The sequence below is a fragment of the Hippocampus comes genome, unplaced genomic scaffold, assembly GCF_001891065.2.
Source record: "Hippocampus comes isolate QL1 unplaced genomic scaffold, H_comes_QL1_v1.1 scaffold255, whole genome shotgun sequence".
Taxonomy (NCBI): domain Eukaryota; kingdom Metazoa; phylum Chordata; class Actinopteri; order Syngnathiformes; family Syngnathidae; genus Hippocampus; species Hippocampus comes.
This window is the reverse complement of record NW_017806034.1, coordinates 1,165,032-1,183,512: the sequence shown is the minus strand read 5'-3', so window position 1 is coordinate 1,183,512 and position 18,481 is coordinate 1,165,032. Positions and strand designations below refer to the sequence as shown.

At 42.8% G+C, this 18,481-nt stretch overlaps 1 protein-coding gene across 10 annotated transcripts in view; it reads left to right on the top strand.

Moving 5' to 3' along the window:
- Nucleotides 1–13,280, top strand: part of pard3ab (par-3 family cell polarity regulator alpha, b) — a 105,202-nt gene extending 91,922 nt beyond the window's left edge. For all 10 annotated transcript variants that reach the window (XM_019892882.1, XM_019892880.1, XM_019892875.1 and 7 more), the window contains 3 exons: nucleotides 7,411–7,540; nucleotides 10,017–10,147; nucleotides 11,383–13,280. In XM_019892882.1, coding sequence (XP_019748441.1) covers nucleotides 7,411–7,540; nucleotides 10,017–10,147; nucleotides 11,383–11,746 — 625 coding nt within the window. In that variant the 3' untranslated portion in view covers nucleotides 11,747–13,280. The remainder of the gene's footprint in view (nucleotides 1–7,410; nucleotides 7,541–10,016; nucleotides 10,148–11,382) is intronic.
- The last annotated feature ends 5,201 nt before the right edge of the window (nucleotides 13,281–18,481 follow it).

Genomic DNA, 18,481 nt, shown 5'->3' with positions numbered 1-18,481 from the left:
GAAAGCATTGAGAGGAAATCAAGCGTGAAATCAAGCTGATCTCTGTGACTGGATACACGATCCCAAAACACATGAAGTCTCAGAAGATGGAGTTGAAATCTCGCAAGATTTAGTCATGAGATGAAGCACAGTTTAGGAAAAGATTTAGAGGGAAAAAAAATTCATCAGTTATTGTTCGGATCAAATTTCAACAAGACTTGAGGAAGCAGCGATGACAAATCAGGACGTTGACTAATCATCTCGCCACTTTCTCCCTTCACTTATTCTCCGTTTCTATCTTCACCATTTTCTTTCTGCTCCATTTCATCTCCCTTTTCTTCTTATTCTTCTCATTCTCCTTTGTCTTGTTCTCTATTTTTTTCCCTCCTCCTTTTTCAACTGCTTGTTCATCATGCAAACATTCGAGTATAGACCGCGGGTCTGAATTGTCGATTGTCAGAATTGATCGGCCGTTCATGTCGTAGCACTGCGGCATCAATCAAGTCTAAAGAGGACTTCCACAGGAAGTGCGACATATTGATTGGTCGTTATTTGCACTAATGAGCCCAGGGACGGGTCGTGTTCGCACTGGCCGTCGGAGAATAGAAACTGTCACGTATCAATCGGCCCTAATAGTCCGCCACCCTTCTCATCTTCCATATTTCTCATGACGGGATCAATAGTTAAAACCTACGTGCACGCAGCTGGTGGCCACCTGTCATGATCGATGTTAGTTTGAAGCGAGTCATCATTGATGTTAATATGACATATATTATTGTCATCCGAATAAGAAAGAGATCTGTGAGCGGTGACGAATGGAGGTTAGGCACAATAAAATGGAAGACTCGCGGTTTGTTTGCCAGATTGGGATCTAACGGCTTTCGTATAAGTCCACTTAGGATGTCTTTAAAAATCTCATTCAATCCCAAAACACTTGTCTTTTCAGAGTCCACACATGCACATTCAATCCAGGTACTTATTTTTATATACGCGCGCGCGCGCGCGCGCGTGTGTGTGTGTGTGTGTGTGTGTGTGTGTGTGTGTCTTTGTAAAATGAGGACCCCTGAAAATGGACACATTGCCCATGGGGAAAAAGAAGCTTGAAGTGGCAGTTTTGTTTTCCACGCTGGGCCCTTCAGAGATTTTTGTCGGATCTGCTCATGATAGACATGCTTCCCAAATTTCATGTTGTTCAGAGTGAGAGCACCGTTAAGCACTGTTGAAATGTTTGTTCATGCTCCCTGGACCAACGCAGCGATCGCACGCTCACGCAAGAAGGTACGGCTAGCTCGTAGCTTCCTAGCTCTGAAGCAAATGCTGGTTTGTTTAGCAAATTTTTTGGGCATGCCAAACAGGCGTTTCGGGTGAAAGTCTTTTTAGTGCTGCGTGACACAAGTCACCGGCCGACCTTTTCACCCCCCGCCCTCCTAAAAAAAGATGCAACAAACCTTTTATTTGTATTTGGTTTCCTGATTTGCATGGAAATGACATCAAATTTTGATGAGGATTTGATGTGGTTTCTTTTCTGTGTTCTAATTGTGTGTTCGTGAGTGTTGTGATACACGAGGTGGTTGTAATGCTTTGTGCTTGATAGATTTGTTATTTCTGTGTGCCTGTGTCGCAATTAAATCGACTTAAATTTGACCTATCTTTTGGTCAACATTCACAAATTCACTCAAAGTAATGGTGGGGTTTGTTTTGTTTTGCTTTTTTTCATGTGTGTATTCTGGGGCTATTTTTGTAACCTGACCGAATTTCAAGTCGTCTATTCTCATAGAAATTGTCAATTCTCTGTTCCAGGCCCCTCCAACACCCAAAATGTATTTTTTAATGTTTTTTTTTCCCATGAAAATTGAACTCACCACTATCATGCCGCATCAAAATGAGCAACGATAACATTTGCTCTCATGTGATTGCTAACAGCCGCCGCCAATAGCGAGGCTTTCACTGTAAACGAGATTGACGAGCGTAGCGAAGCAGCCTGACTTCTCGCTATGATGCGCGGTGACGTCACCCGATGGCGACCGACTGAGCGGCGGCCCCGATGCGACACAATGCAGTAAATCATCAGCCACATGCGAAGAGCTGCGCACCCGTTCGCCGCCTTCTCTGTGAAAAACGACCGAGGCGCACAACTAACAACACAAGTGGCACACTTAAGTCAAGCCGAGCCCCCCACGCGACCCCCTTCAATCTCCTTAATGTCTTATTTATGACCCCCCTGGCTTGCCATCAAGCAGCTAGCATGTTCTCCAGGGATTGATTTCACGTGATGCCAGAACGTACTTTGAACCCTGACCCCCCCCCTCCATCTCCCCGCTTTAATCACTTAACCATGACGTAGCATGTTAGCGCCCCCCCTCCCCCCCGCCGCCCCACTCCACCCTTTCCAATCTCTTTGAGGCCCTCGCCAGCCTCCTCCTCAGTGGCGTCCGTCTAATCTATAAAATATTCGCCTGCAGCAATTCATTCATGCTCGCCTGTCGTTGGCCCCGCGGCGAGCGCCGTCGCTCTCGCAAGCGCAGAAGACGCAAGAAGCGCAAACCTCTTTTGGCTTTTGATTTTTTTTTTTTTTTCCACATCAGCCTTTCCGCGTCTTCTCTAGAGTGTTCGGCGGGAACGTGAAGGTGCTGACACTCAAGACTATTGGATTTCTCGCTATGATCATATGGAGCACTGGTGAAACATGAAACACAAAAGTATTGCTTCATATTGTCTTGAACTCATCAAACGAGAATTTTTCGAGTTCAAAAAGATTTTTCTTTTAATTCCAGCGAGATAATATGCCTTATGGCAAAAACACAACAAAAAAGGGTTCCATTTTTTCCCCCTTTATTTTCTGTTCAAACAAATACTGTATGTGATTAAATACTTGGGAGTTTCTTAATTGCCTTATCTGGATAAACAAATATCACAAATAATAATAATATTGATGAGTATTTTTGAACTCTGAAATTCATGAAATTCAATGGCCAAAGAGACATAGCATTGCCATAATTTGCAGTGACATCTTTGTCCAGAATCTGACAAATTAGCATTTCAGCTGTCATAAAGCGGCGAGTGTTGGCGAAGGTCGCGAACGTTGAGTTCAAATTTTCTTGCAAAAAAAAAAAAAAAAATTAAGCTGTTGGCATACGTCTGGAGCACGTTTGGCAAACATTTGCGACCTTGAACTCTGAGGAGAACTCGACCTTTGCTCCTTGTGCAAAACGTTTACAAAACCCCTCAGGGGGGGATTGTGATGTACTCTCGCAGAATTTGTCGAGGGCAAACTTATTCGCGGCTTTGTCCTGCTTTTCTTTTGCAACTTGCTTCCTGTTGCACCTCCCGCTATCTTCCTCGGACTCATCCTTCCTTCCTGCTTCCCTTTATCTTGTGCTGCCATGCCCTCTCCCCTCAGCTCAGCCTTCAAACGCGCTTCCCATCCTGGGATATCTTCTCCAGACAGCAGCAGACATCCTCGGGAGGGATTGCGTCAAGCGTGAAGGCTTCGGCGCGCTGACACCCTTTGACTTTTCTTTTCCATCCTTGGTGCTCTTTTGATGCCCGCCCTGTCTCTTTCCCTTGATGGGCAAAGTGGGGGCGGGGGGGCTCGCTTTGATAAGGTTCCTTAAAATATGTCATCTCTTTTCTGAAAAGTATCATAAAAATGCATTGGTTGAAGCTTTGACGTCATTGGGTAATATATCTGATTTGTTATTTGGTGTCAGGAAAGGGGGGAAAATCAGTGAGTCAATTCCCCTCAATCATTTTTATGCAGCAGGAAATTGGTTGTTCAGCCTGTTGTCTCTTTATAAAATATTGCTTGATTGGATTCAGTTGGTGTGAGGTCATGGTGTTGGTTCTCAGAAAAGGGAGAGCGTCTGTTCGACAGTGCCTCCCAAAGTATCTTCAAAAGATACATCTGTATATTCGAGAATGGAAATTTGAGCGTATTTTCCCGAATTATATAAAATGCTGACTTCATGCCCAACCAGGAATTTAAAAAAAAAAAAAAATGCTACGTGTTTTGCCTTGAGAGTTCAAAGCGTTCGTTCAGTAACGTCGCTTTGAAGAAAAACTTTTGAAGCTGTCAGAAACAACAGAGACTTCTTCACTCGAGTAGGCAAGACATTGACGTCTTTATGACCGACCAAAGGTGGCGTGGACCCCCAAGCGTCCCTCCCCCCTACAAACCTTCCCAACTTGTTAGCCGACAGCCCGGAACAGTCTGGAACACCGTGCACCCTTCATCACTTAAAAGATTTTAAAATAAGAGTTTCAGACCCTGAACAAACCTTTAAAGGACATTGAGGAACTTTGAAGTCTCTCTTTAAAACTGAAAATCACAAAGTTTTTAAAAAATTTGAAACAACCTTTTTAAAAAAAAAAAAAGAAAAGAAAGAAAAAAAAGCTTTGTATAACCGTAAATTATTTAATAATATGAAATTATATTAATGTAATAGAATGTTGGGGGGAAAATACACAAATGTTAAAATTAATAAAATGCAAAGTAATCAATTACTCAAGAAAATATTCAAATATTCGATTAAAAAATATGTAACAAAAGACTCAAAAATATTTGATAAACCAAATATTCAAAAATAATTCAATATATTGGATAAAATTATTAAAAAATATTGGATGACAAAACATCAATGTTGGGGGGTTAAATTTAAAACAAAGATTGATTTTTTAAAAAAATACATCAACAAATATTGGAAACTAAGCCGAAAAAATCAGCACACATTAAAAAGAATTAAACACAAACTAAAACCTACACAATTGTCAAAGAACATTAAAAGAAATTGATTATATTAAAAATATACAACAATATATATATATATATATATTTTTTTTTTTAATATTCAAAACAAAAACGTGTCGCTTGCTGCTGCTCTGTGCTGTCAAGCATTTCCAGGGCAACGTTTTGCTTCCAAATGGGAACGGGTGTGAATGGATGCTAAGCATTAGCCGAGGATTAGCATGCTCAACAAGGCGTGTTTGTGTTGACGCTGCGGAGAGATTAGTGGCGCTCGCATCAACAAGACACCGAGCTGCAGGTCATCCGGATTCTCCTCAGCTTTCGCTGCCCATGAAGCGGCTTTGCAGCCTCCCCGATGGCTGACAGATTTGCAAGCAATTTAACGGCCAATCCAAATCAAAATCTCAGAGTGTTACAAGAAACATGGAAAGCAATTTGAAATAGTCGACACATAAAATTTTGTCTACCAAAAATAAAACGGACGACTGGACTTTTGAGAAAAATGCAAAAATATCAAGAATGTTCATTTTATCGAAGCACTTAGAGTTGTAAGAGCCCTGAAAACGTGGATAACATTGAAAAATTTGATGTTTTTTTTTTCTCACCCAAAAATATACTTTTAAAAAAACGCATTCAGGAGAAATGGAAAAAAATATCAGGAACATATCCCACAATATTACAGATAGAATAAAAGAATTCCAAATTTTTTTAAAACATATTAGACAAGGGCTAAAATACTATAATACGTACTATTAAAATTTTAAAAATGTACAAATATTGGTGAGGAAAAATCCCCCAAAATTCCATTCTAGAATATTGTGACATTTTTAATAAGTCACAATATTGATATAACAATTTTATTTAAAAAAAACACAAAATATTAACAAAACAGAATAGTGATAAATTACAGTATACGCAAATAATAACAGACAAACTATTCGGCCAAAAATAAAATAAAATCCTGAACACCAAAATATTTGTTTCAATGCCCTGAGAACAAAATGACCTGGATGAGAATGTCCACAAGCATTGTTCGAAAACTGACCTGAAAACAACAAACATCAAAGCATTAGAACAAACCAACCAACTATCGAAGTGCGAATGGATAAAGGCAATCATGGCAACTGAGCCGTGAAACGCTCAATCGCCGTGTGAGCGGCGGAAAGGCAAAGCGCGAGTTCGCGCGTATGCCCCGCCATCTGAGCGCTCTCGCCGACCGGCGGGGAAGCCGCCAGCCAGCAGCCCTTTCTGAAAGGAACGCAGCGCCGCGCCCGGCGTAGCGAGGGCGGACGGCGTCGAGTGCAGGTGTGTCGAAGCGCCATGAGTCAACACTCGAAAGTAAAAGAGCCACTAGTAGCAGTAGCATCATCATCACCGCCTAATTTCCTTTACGCCACAGACGCATCGTAAAGTGATGATCACATTTTTTTTTTTTTTTTTTTTATCATGACTCGTGGTAAATGGTTCAAATATGTTGGACAATCTGTCTTCTGCTCAAATGAAAGTTTTTGTGTTTTTATGTGCAGAAGTTAGTGAGTGAATGTTTTAGCGAGTGAGCCAGTGTGAGCGTGTGTTTGCGTTGAAGTGTGAGTGAGTGAGTGAGCGAGTGAGTGAGTGAGTGAGTGAGTGAGTGAGTGAGTGAGTGAGTGAGTGACTTGGAGAGCGAGATACGTGTGTGAAAGTGAGAGTTTGTGTGCATGTGTATGTGTGAGAGAAAGAGTAATGTGTGTTTGTGTGCAAGAGTGTGTCAGTCTACTTGAGTGAGTATTGTGTGTGTGTGTGTGTGTGTGTGTGTGTGTGTGTGTGTGTGTGTGTGTGTGTGTGTGTGTGTGTGTGTGTGTGTGTGTGTGTGCGTGCGCCTCAGTGTCTCCTTCAGATTCAACATCCCAACGTTTCTTCCTCGTGGAACGTCGAATTCACTGAATTAAAAAGCGAATATGACTGAATGTTAAGGCTGAGCTATAAAGGGATGACGTTGTTGATGACATTTTTTTTTTTTAATTGTCAGGAACATATTGCACAGTTGAACCTGCATCACAAGGGAGGAACTTGTATTGGTTAATTCTTTAAAATTTGAACATCGGTTTTACAACCGGTCTTGAAGGCAACACCGCCGCATCTCATTTACGTCAATGATGATGTCATTGAAATGCACTCACGGGACACTTCATTGCGGACGTTGTCTGATTTGACAATCGCTTTTGATTGACACCTGTCAGAGACTCCTCACGTGCACGTCCAATAGCTAGAACAACTTTTGGAATGCACTGGTACATGTCAATCTCTCTCTCTTTCTCTCACTCACACACACACACACACACACACACACACACACACACACACACACACACACACACACACACACACTTCCTTAGTCGCAGTTTCACACAGTCATCGGTCTCTCACCTAAACCCACGTGCATGCACACTCCCGGTAACCGTGTGTGAGATGAGCAAGAGCAAGATGAGGGACTAACACATACCGACTCACTCGTTTCGAGAGACTCGCACTCAACTCACGCACTCGATTTCTTCACTCTCACTGTTTCAGTTTCTCTCTCACATTCACACACTCTCAAATACTTACGGCAACACTCATCTGGATATGTCACACTCAGACACACTCACATTCATCTCTCTGCCATGCTCCGACTCACTGACAGATCTGCGTGTGTGTTTGTTGTTTAGCAACCGCGTGGCCCCAAGCAACCACGACCGGATACAGCGGCTGAGGCAGGAATTTCAGCAGGCGCAGAACGTTCCCGACGCCGACGCTGATGACGACCGCAGGCGCGCGTTCGGCTTCGAGCAGCCGTGGGTGAGTGTCTGACGACGGGATGCTAACAGCGTTAGCGATGGGATGCTAACCACCACTAACCGCCGACCAGACTAGACCGGACGCGCACCCAACGCTAACACAGCACACGCACACCCCTTCGGACTGTCTGCATGCGAGCATCACCACTAATCTCATTGGTCCCTTATCTCTGTCAGTCGTTGGCATGGACACGCCCACCAAGTCGACAACTCTTGGCAAATCAGGGGAGGGGCTGTCAGCTCATCACCTGTTGTCATTTTATTTATTTTTTTTTTGGTGCCTTTTCACACTTGAATTGAGCAAAATGATCAAACGTAGGTTATGTGTATTTCTGAGCCAGTTTGAATGTGAAACGATGTTTGTGTGCTGTCGCAAGGATGAAATGATCTGATGAACTCCTTTTGAAAGACTCAACAGCAAGCACATTTGGACTTTTGTGTTGTGCAATTCTTGTTCAAATGGAGTGTTTTTTAAACGTGATTGTTAGCCCTCGTCCATTTTTTAATGTTTGTCAATGTGCCGATGTGGTTCGCCTTTTAGATTTCGATCAAATCCGCGGAGAGCCGAGAGACTCAATTTTCTTCTCTTCTTTGTCTGCGTAATAAAACGTTTTTCTGACACGTTTGACTCTTTTAGCACAACAAGGAAAACAACGCTTGGGCAACAAGACTGAAAGATTTCAGACCTCAGGAACCGTGTCTCAGAACTTTGCCATCAATTTGCATGATCTCCTCGTTCACACACTAAAAAACTTGGTCTAAGAGCTTCCTCGAGGTCTTTCTTAGTACCTCCAAGGCTCGATGGTCTCTGTGGACTTTTTTTTTTTTTCTTTTCACGCGGAATTTCTCTGCTTGCATGTAGGAATCAATACCATCATTTAAATATATTATTTATTTATTTATTTATTTATTTTTGGTCCTATATAATTGATCACTAGTTATGCCAGGAGTGCTCAAGAATTATGATAAATCAATGAATCAATTATATCCTGAGACAAGTGATACATTTAAAAATGGAAAAAGATACTTTTTAATGAACTGGGCTGTTCGATCAGGGGAGTATGCGATGTTTCCTAAACCTATCGATCATCCATGAGTGAGATCGGCTAATTCCAAAACCGATCACATGGACGAGCTGCACGTTTTACAGTTTAAGAGCTGCTCCCTTTTGATTATTTTAATCCGACCCTAGTGAGAAGGTTTGGAAAATGGATTGATAAATCAATCTGTCAATTATTTTTTTCAGTTAATTGATTAATCAGATTTGGGTGAAAAAAAATTCTGTCCAAATTTAAAGCGTTTGAATATCCATAAACAGGTCATTCTTTCAAATGAACAGTGCAGTAAATGCACAAACAAGCACCAAGCCTTTTTGATGGATACGAATGTTGTGCAGGGAAGGGGGCGGGGCATAACCTCTGTCCTTATATGGGCGTGATGATGTGCTCAAAGTGCACGAATTAACCTTGACTAACATCTTCATCATCATCCTCAGTAACTTGTGTCAGAGTGTCCAGCATGCTTCTCCCTTCACTCCGTCCCCTCGTGTCTTGTTTGTTGTCACCTGACCACCGTTATGACATCATCATTATGACATCATCATCTTGGCCCGGTAAGTGACTCCACGTGTACCTGAACAGGCAGCTCATCGTCATCCTTGTCACTTGTCAGTCAGACTTGACGACACAAATAAAATGGTGGTGCTTAAAATAAAATCCCCCAATTTTATATTTAAAAAAAAAACAATACAATTTTATTTTTGTTTTTCCTTTTGTCATTGCTTTATTTCAACTGCAGGGGATGGGGGGCAGGATTATCTATTAAATAAAAAATAAATAACTATACAGGTCATGTTTTCAGTCACATTCTTAACCGTTGTTTGATTGTAATCTTTTTTTTTGAGGGGGGGGTCCACCCCTGTCTTGCTTGTTTGCTTGAAAAAAATTCTGATTGTAACTCTTATATAACACTCAAACTTTTTAAGCAATAACTTTCAATCAATAATCAACTTGGAGAAGAAAAACAGATTTATTTATTTATTTTGGGGGGTGGGCCCATGTAAGTGGGAAGCTGCTGATTTTGATGAGTAGATTTTTTTTTTTTTTTTTTTTTTTTTTTTGGTGAATAAAAAATGCCTGGCTCTTCGAGGGCGCGGGATGTAAAAAATAAAATAAGAAGAAAACAAAACAAAACCTTGAAGTGTCCAGGCTGTGTTTTAGGTGGCAATATTGACTGTTGGTAGGGCTGCGCAATATGGTCTTGAAATAAAAATCCCCCTTTTTTTTTTTTTTTTTTTTTCCAAAACAAAAATACTATTTGAATCCATTGGCTGCACATACCTCAGGTCAAAAGTTTCCAAGTCTTGACTAAGAACACGCTCCAGCAACAAAAATGAGCGTCATGTCTTTGGAAAATGCCAGTGACTCTATGACAGTATTCAAATGGATCATGATAATGTCATATGGTGTCGTTTCCAGTCCAACGGGCCCAGCGCGGCGGCCGGGCACCAGCCGGGTCGTCACTCGGTGTCGGTAGAGGTTCAGATGCAGCGTCAACGGCAGGAAGATTCTTTTGCTCAGGCTCAGCGGCAGTACAGCTCACTGCCACGGTAAGATGATGTTCATGTATGAATGCGTGTATTCGTCTGTGTCATGTTTATTTGTGTATTTTCCACGTATGCTTGCAGATTTTTTTGTGCATTCAATTGTTCATGCATGTTACGATATGTCTATGTCCTGTATGTTTACCTACCTTCATGTGTTCTGGATGTGTTTGCTTCATTTTTGTCTGTTTATGTTGATTCATGTTCGCCTCTCCGTTTAGTTTTGCATCGGTTCACGTTTGTCGTTGTTGTTCGACGATGCACATTGGTGTACGTGAATTATGTTCCTGATAGTTGGTTTATGTTCATATGTTTGTCACGTGCGCGCCTCAAGCTCATGCACAGGCCGTCTTTGTCCAAATGAAAGGAGAGCGTGACCAACGAGAAGATTGTAAACCGTCGGAGCGTGCGAGAGAAGAAAACCCGAGCTTTATTTTCCGGCGCGACTCAGCGAGCAGCGGGAGATAGCGGCGGCGGCAGCAGTGTTCGCTGTTCCTTGAAAAGATGATATTCAGTCGTGGTGATCACATTGAAACAAGTGTGAGGAGGACGACGACGACGGGTTCTTCCCGCTGGCTGATAAACACGTCTATTATTGATAGACTGGGAGATGAAACAGTTGGCGGTGTCTGCGTTTGGATGCTCGTTTGACGCTTTTTGGACCCTTGGCTCCTTTCTCGCACGATGCGTCAGCTCAACTGATGGTGGATTTTTGGGTTGCACAAAATGGATTTTACTCCACCTGTTGCTGAACCTAACCCACAATTCATAAATATTACAAAATATATTACAATGTGATCTATACTGGCCAACAATTTTTAACTTTTTTTTTTTTTTTTTTTTACCCTTTGAGGGACAGCGGTCACTACAGTGGACAGCTTACCATGTTATCGGGTTACAGGGTGATGCAAGAAAACTTACTCTCGCACATCAGGTTTTGATAATAAAAATAATAATATAAAATACACAATGCATACAATAATGTAAAACAAAAATAAAAGTGATGTGGTCCCTCTGTATCGGAGATCATAACACCGTGACTCTGGTTGCCATTGACGAGCCTGTCCGTGGCCTTTTGCATCGTCTGCTAGCACGAAGCTTGCAGAAGGCAAAGCGGCGTGGTTGTTTTATATACACAAAGTGTATTTTCATGATGAGCTTTAGAGTAAACTTGAATTTTTTTTCATCTCTATTCTGATATTTGTGTTCATGAGATGATGTTGGTTTATTTTGGTGTGTAGCCAACCCCGGAAGAATCCCAGCTCCATCTCTCAGGACTCTTGGGAAAAGTCGTACCCGGCCGGGGAGGTCTTCCAGACGGCCAAGGACAATCCTCGCTACTCCAGCTACCAGGGCTCCCGCAACGGCTTCCCCAGCGTGGCCAACGTCAACGCCAGGGTCCTCCTCGAGGCGCAGGAGCTCCTCCGGCAAGAGCAGAGGCGGCGAGAGCTGGAGGCCAAGGACCGGGCCTCCCCCAGAGACGTGCTGGCCTCCCCGGTGGCATCCCCCAAAGGTCCGTACCGCCACGACGTGCCACCTTCGCCCTCGCAGCTCGCCAGACTCAACCGCATCGGCTCTGAGAAAGGACGACTCTTTTATTCTTGAGGGTTAGCCCCCACCTTAGCCTGGCATCCGAGGCGTCCATTTTGTGACACGCTTATCGCCGGCATCCGTTCTGTGAACCCAAAACTGTGCGGCCCGTTGTTCGAACCCCCTCCAGCCATGGCTTGACACGCACAATCGGTACCTTGTCTTCATTTTTGTTCCTGGCGACAGTTGTCAGATTTTTTCGTTTTCCGGCTCAGTGCTAGGCTAACATGCTAGCCAGCCCGAATAGATCGTTCACATGTGAAGTCACTTCCGCTTTGTTTTTGTTTGGGTTTTTCCCCGCTCACCATCTTGTGTGGATAGCATTCAACTGTTTGCATTTGATTGCATAACACGCCTCTGGGTTGTTCTAAAAATGGCGCACTCTTGCTGCGTCATTGAGTGGTATAACCGAAGATAATTATGCACCTAGGCCAGGAAGGAGACTAAAGAAATTTTTTAAAACACGGCAAGCGAAGTGGCAGACTGCCGTGACCAATCTATAATTTGGGTTCCTGTGTGCAGCGATCGCTTTGTCAGCACTAAATTAGCTTATCTTTAAGATCGTAGTGATTATTTTATATCGACAAAATGTAAAAAATCTCATGAAACAATATTAAACTGCAAGCCGCTAATGTTTTGGATTCATTAGCAAGCTAGTTGGCTAGTGCAAGCCTGCTAGCGGATGTGTCTTGAGGCAAACGCCGATCGCTGCTATTCATACAAGCCAATAATAGTAAATTAACAACACCCGTTGGTTTAGCTACCTGTGCGACAACTTAAGTAGCTTCTTCACACATGATTTTGAAGTTTACACGCTGTATCCATCCACTAAGGAAATCGTTGTAATCTTCCAGTGAATTTGTAAGCTTTCATCTGGCGTGTGTTACTGAGCATGTTGTCAACACCAGATAGGAAACAATGTCGGGACCTCCGGCAAAAAAATCAAACCTTGGACAGCGTGTATGGGTTATCCAGAGTAACTTTCTGTCAGCATTGCGAGTTGTGGATCAACTCGAAAGTCATCAAAATACTTGGAAATTGCCATCGTAAAACTAGTTGATGATCGCTGTTAACAGCTCTGTGTGCATGTGTACAGCACATGTGTGTAACCTCCCACGGTGGCAGCGCCAGCAAAAAAAGAGACCTCCCAGAATGCCTTGCTGTGAGATGCGTACAAGTGACCTAAAGTGATATTTGATCTACTTGCGCTTCATCCTACCAAATTAAATGAATAGGAAAAAATGTGCACAGTGGAGGCTTTTAATATTATTTGCCACCTCAAGGCTAAGCCTACCATGCTCAACAGCATGTCTACGTTCAGTCAACTTCCTATCCCAAGGATGTTTCATTTTTGTTTTCCGTCTCAATGCTATGCTAACACCGAGATGTTCTCGATCAGAGTACAGCGGCGGATTTGTGATGTTTTTTTTTTTTTTTCTCTTCAATACTATGCTACATTGACTTTCTGTTCTTCATTCCTCGGTTCTCCCTATAGAAGAGAAAACGAACAGTGTTGTTGGCTTCCGTGTTGATAACCGATTCATCGCCACGACTTCCATGTCCTGATTTGGTGAACTCCATGTTCCGCCTCCCAAAATAAAACTTGTCCCCCTAAAGCAGGGGTAGGGAACTCCGGTTTGGGCTGAAACGATCATGAACAATTGAATCAGGTATGTTGGAGTAGGGAGGGATCTAAAACAGGCAGGATATGGCTCTCGAGGAACCGGAGTTTCCTACCCCTGCCCAAAAATGATGGAAAAATGGGACATGCTGTGTCGCTCATAAAAATACAACCCCCCCCCTTCATGAATAATTAATGAGGTGCTGTCTCTGTGGATGCTCTACTAGGAAGTGTTGACAGCTCTGATTTGCTGTCTAACTCACATCTAATCCCCCCACCACCTCCACTCTGGGCTCGGCTCGCTGGCCTGCCTGCTGCTCCGGGCTTTCAATGTTGTTGTTCATTAGCCCACCTCCGTGCCTTCATCATCCTCCCCCCTCTCCCACTTCATTGTCACCCTCGTCCTGCTACTCACCCCCCAACCCCTCTCCGCTTCCTCTCACGAGCTGCTCTCTCACACTGAATTTTTCATCGGCAGCCACCTGCTGCCCGCGCTAGAAGAAAGAAAAGCAGATGCAAAGACGACCACAAATTAGCTCGCTTTGACACAATTGGGCCTTTGAGTGTTAATATGCTAGCGAACTAGCGTGTGTTGTCAGGTAACACGCAACACTGCTAGCACCTTTTTAGCGAGACTATCGCGGCCCTGTTAGCGGTTGATGCGTATTTAGCGACATTGTCAGGGCCTCGTTACCATTACTGGTGGCGACATTACTCCCATTGCTGTTAGCATCTATTTTAGGAACTCTGCTACCACTTTGTGAGCAACACTGACAGCCCCTTTTCAGCATCATTGTTGGCAACATTGCTGGCGCCGCCGTTAGAAAATCTGTCAGAAACAGTGACGGGACATTGTTAGCATCTTTGGACCTCAACCACTAATAAATCCATAGAAATGTTATCCCTCTGCTCACAAGTACATGTTCACAAAATCACCATCCCGTTGATGACGCTTACGGACTGGCCAATTTGCTTCGCACCAACCCGCGTATGTTAGTGAATCAGAATTCATTCTAAATGATGAGCATGTGCCCACAAGCTGGTTACCATTACTGGTGGCGACATTACTCCCATTGCTGTTAGCATCTATTTTAGGAACTCTGCTACCACTTTGTGAGCAACACTGACAGCCCCTTTTCAGCATCATTGTTGGCAACATTGCTGGCGCCGCCGTGAGCAAATCTGTCAGAAACAATGATAGGACATTGTTAGCATCTTTGGACCTCATTCACTAATAAATCCATCGAAATGTTATCCCTCTGCTCACAAGTACATGTTCACAAAATCACCCGTTGATGACACTTACGGACTGGCCAATTTGCTTCTCACCAACCCGCGTATGTTAGTGAATCAGAATTCATTCTAAATGATGAGCATGTGCCCACAAGCTGCAATCTGCATGAAATGTTCCCATAACTCTCTCCCTGCAAGCTTGGGAAATTTGCAAGAGATGGCCACATAACTTTCTTAATCTTTAGCCTATTTTCACAAGGATGGTATCATTGAAAAGCTTGCCACACTCATAAGCTGACAACATATAATAATTATGTTCATTATTTGTAATACATTCTAAATTAGAGAATGCGGCCAGCCTTGTTGCCAGTTACTCCCAATTCAAAATAATTCCATTCCGTGTTGTTTTTGTCAAAAGATTACCTTCGCCCCTGCTAAAAGCTTAGCTAGGCTAAGTTAAGATGCTAACATGAAGTGAAGTAAATTGCAGTCATTAATTGAACTCTCCAAAGAAGCCATAAAAGTTTTGGAATCAAACTTTGCCATCATACTTTGCGTTCCAGACTGGATGCTAATGAGCTAGGTCACTAGTTAGCAGCATCATCATCATAGTACTCTTTAAACATGTGAAACTTCTTAAATTGTATTTTTAATGTATTTTTTCCGTTTTGTGCGTACAAAATGAAATTTGTGTGTGGTCGCCACAGTAACAGATGTGATGGAAAATAGGTTGTCTCTGCGCTAGTTGCGGCGTTGCGAAGTGCCTGATGATGATAATCATGATGATGTCATATTTTACACGCAGAAAGTATACTTTTGCTTATAGTCTTTGTAATACTACAGTATTTCATGAAGTCCTGGTACTCCTTCCTCTGTTCTGTTTGGACTATAAATGCCGCCGTGGCCACTTTGGAGTGAGCGATCGGTCATCTTGGATCTATCTTTGTATCCTGATTTTTATTTTTATTTTATTTTTAAAGTAGGACGAAAAGTGGAAGCTGATGTGCAATTGTTTATTTTTCTTGGACATGTTATCATAAGTCGCTTGTTGTGTACATATCAAAATGTAGAATAAAATGTACGTTCTTGCTAAGATTGTCATCATTAGTGCCTAATAAGCAACATTTCGAGAAGCACTGTTGGCTTTTTTGTTTTCAACATTAGCAACATTGCTATCAATGCTGTTAGCAGCATGTCCTCTTATTGGCGATGCTGCTAGTGCTTTGATAGCAAAATTGTTACCCATATGGCAGTTAGCATAATTTTAGCAATACAGCTGGCACCACTGTATTCCATTTTTTACACAAAGCGTGCAGTGTAATAGTTGCCTTAATTTCCTTTATTTATAATTATGTTTATGATTTTACTTTACTGAAAGGTACTCATTTTCGAAGTGTGAGGATGCCTCCCGACAATGCGTTATCCGAAACGCTGTGTAGCAGCAGCCAAATTTCAAATGGTTCAAGTGTTTCCATCCCGAAAAGAACACGAAGTAAGGAAGAGCCATTGACGACCTCCGAGAGGAAGGTCATGTGTCAACAGCTTGGAAGCAGATGTCAGGACGAAGTGATGTCACCTGGGAAGACGACAACGCCATCTGCCTCATCACTGTAGTGGAAAGATCATCGCGTCACCAATTAGCATGAGGGTGCAGTCATTTACAATGGAATTCAGATTTTTAATTTTTTTCAGTAGCAGCTTTATTTGTTTCATTTTGTTCTAAATGTAAATGAAATCTCGGTCGACTCTGCTTGGTGACCTTGGTCTCATTTCTGCGGTCATTGGCTGAAAGTTGGCAATAAAACCATTTTTTTAAATACCTGGAGTAAAACGGCAGCGATGCAGGCGGAATATGAATAGAAGGGTTTGGGGATGGAGGTTGTTTATATTTTCATTACTGTGACTCAAGCAACTCCAGGTCAAGTAACCAAGCTAGCAAAATCATTCATCAACAGCGAGCAGCTCAGCTAAAACCAAAACTTGTTCACGTGTCATGGAAGTTGACTTGGTGGAGAGTGAAGACGAGCGTGGGGGTCAGAGGGTCGTCGTCGAGGGTTTTGTCTGACCTCTCAGGAAGTTGAGTGATGATTGATGGTGACTTTGCCACCTGCTGAGCATGAATCGTCTTTCTCGAATGAGCACACCGCTTTGACCTTTCAACTTTGCTAGCATCTGTTGCGCTTCCGCACATCTTCTGACGCCTTACCAAAGTTTTAGCTTTTCCACATTGGTTCAGCAACCACCACCTGGACAGAAAACCTTTGCCTTTTCCTTCTATGTGCAGACAAACCAACATACATTCACAGTACTTAAATTTCTCATGTGATTATCAGTCAATCAAATATTAAATTGGTGGACTTACTGGAGCCTCTGGAGCACGTAAGAGGAAAAGTGCTGAAGCAGATGGGAGATGACCAACATACATTCACAGTACTTAAATTTCTCATGTGCTTATCAATCAAATATTAAATTAGTGGACCTACTGGAGCCTCTGGATCACGTAAGAGGAAAAGTGCTGGAGCAGATGGGAGATGGCAAGAAAGGCCAGTTTTGCCAGGCAATGGCCACATTTTAGGTTGCTCCACCTATGGTGGGGATCTCCCATGAAGGTGAGTAAATTGCGAAGCTACACAGCCAGAGAAAGGCGTAGCTGCGCGCCTTGTTTAACTTAAGCACTCAGGAGAAGATGTACTTGCCAACACATGTACATAGTGATGGAAGCACAGTGGAAAATTACCATAAGAACCAACATACGTACTTAACGACTAACTAGCTAAAACTTGTGAACTAGCTAAAACTTGCTAATGGATAGTGTGCATACTTAGTCTTTTGCTTTCTTCACATTTGTTAGCGCGCTATTTGTTCTTCCTACACATTGCCCTTTCACACTTATACTTTCTTGCTAGCAAACTTTGTAACATGACTTCAATTTGAGTCAAGTTCTTTCTGCCTTCATGCTAAGGGACGTGTTTTCTTGGACGTACCGATACCTTTATTCCTACTTACTTACTTTGGGCTATCGATCTTATTTTTCAACAGCGTACTTTTTGACTAGCATGCCATTCACTTATTGTACATGCTAATGTGCCTACATTCTGGTCGTGTACGTACTTAAATCATGTCTTCTTACAATTGCTGAACAGAGACAGATAATGCAGAAAATAACTTCCTGATGTTCTCAACTTGGCAAGAGTGAACCGAAATGTGCCCGTAACATATGTTTATTTCGATTCCATCTGCTCACAGCACATTCCATTTTCCTCTTATCGGCCTCTGCTGTTTGACATGCAGTCCACAGCCCGGTCCCATCCAAATAAGAGCATCTATCTGCAGCTGCACATGTACAGGTGATATATAAAATAACAAAACAAGATTGTGTGTATGTGCAGGTGCACCAAACCTGTTGGGATGATGTTCTGTACTGTACTCTCATTTTCATCCTTCTATGCATCTCTCTCTACCAGTTCTAGCAATTTTCTACCGTAGTGAATGCCTGCAGCATTTTAAATACAGATGGATACGAGGATGTTAACATTTTGGATAATGAGCTAACAGTGGTGCTCCTGTGGAAGCATCCCAAAGCCGTCTCCTCTTTCCATGACAAAGCCTCCCCGAGAATTAGGAGGCACTCCATCACCGGCGTCCGCTTTGATGGCCGTCAAAATGAAAGGCGCTCGCACAGGGATGTCAGGGTGAAAAGGGGTCAGCGCCACTCTGATATTACATCGCCCTTATATGGGAGGTGCGCATCCGCCCGGTGCAAGCTCCCCGATGCTACTTTGATGTCCGCCTCCCCCCCGGGTCACGACCCCATAACTTAAGAGATTAAAGCTGCACCTATTGAATGACCTTTCAGCAAAGCAATTTTTTAGCTGCCTAGCATGCTAACTAGCGTT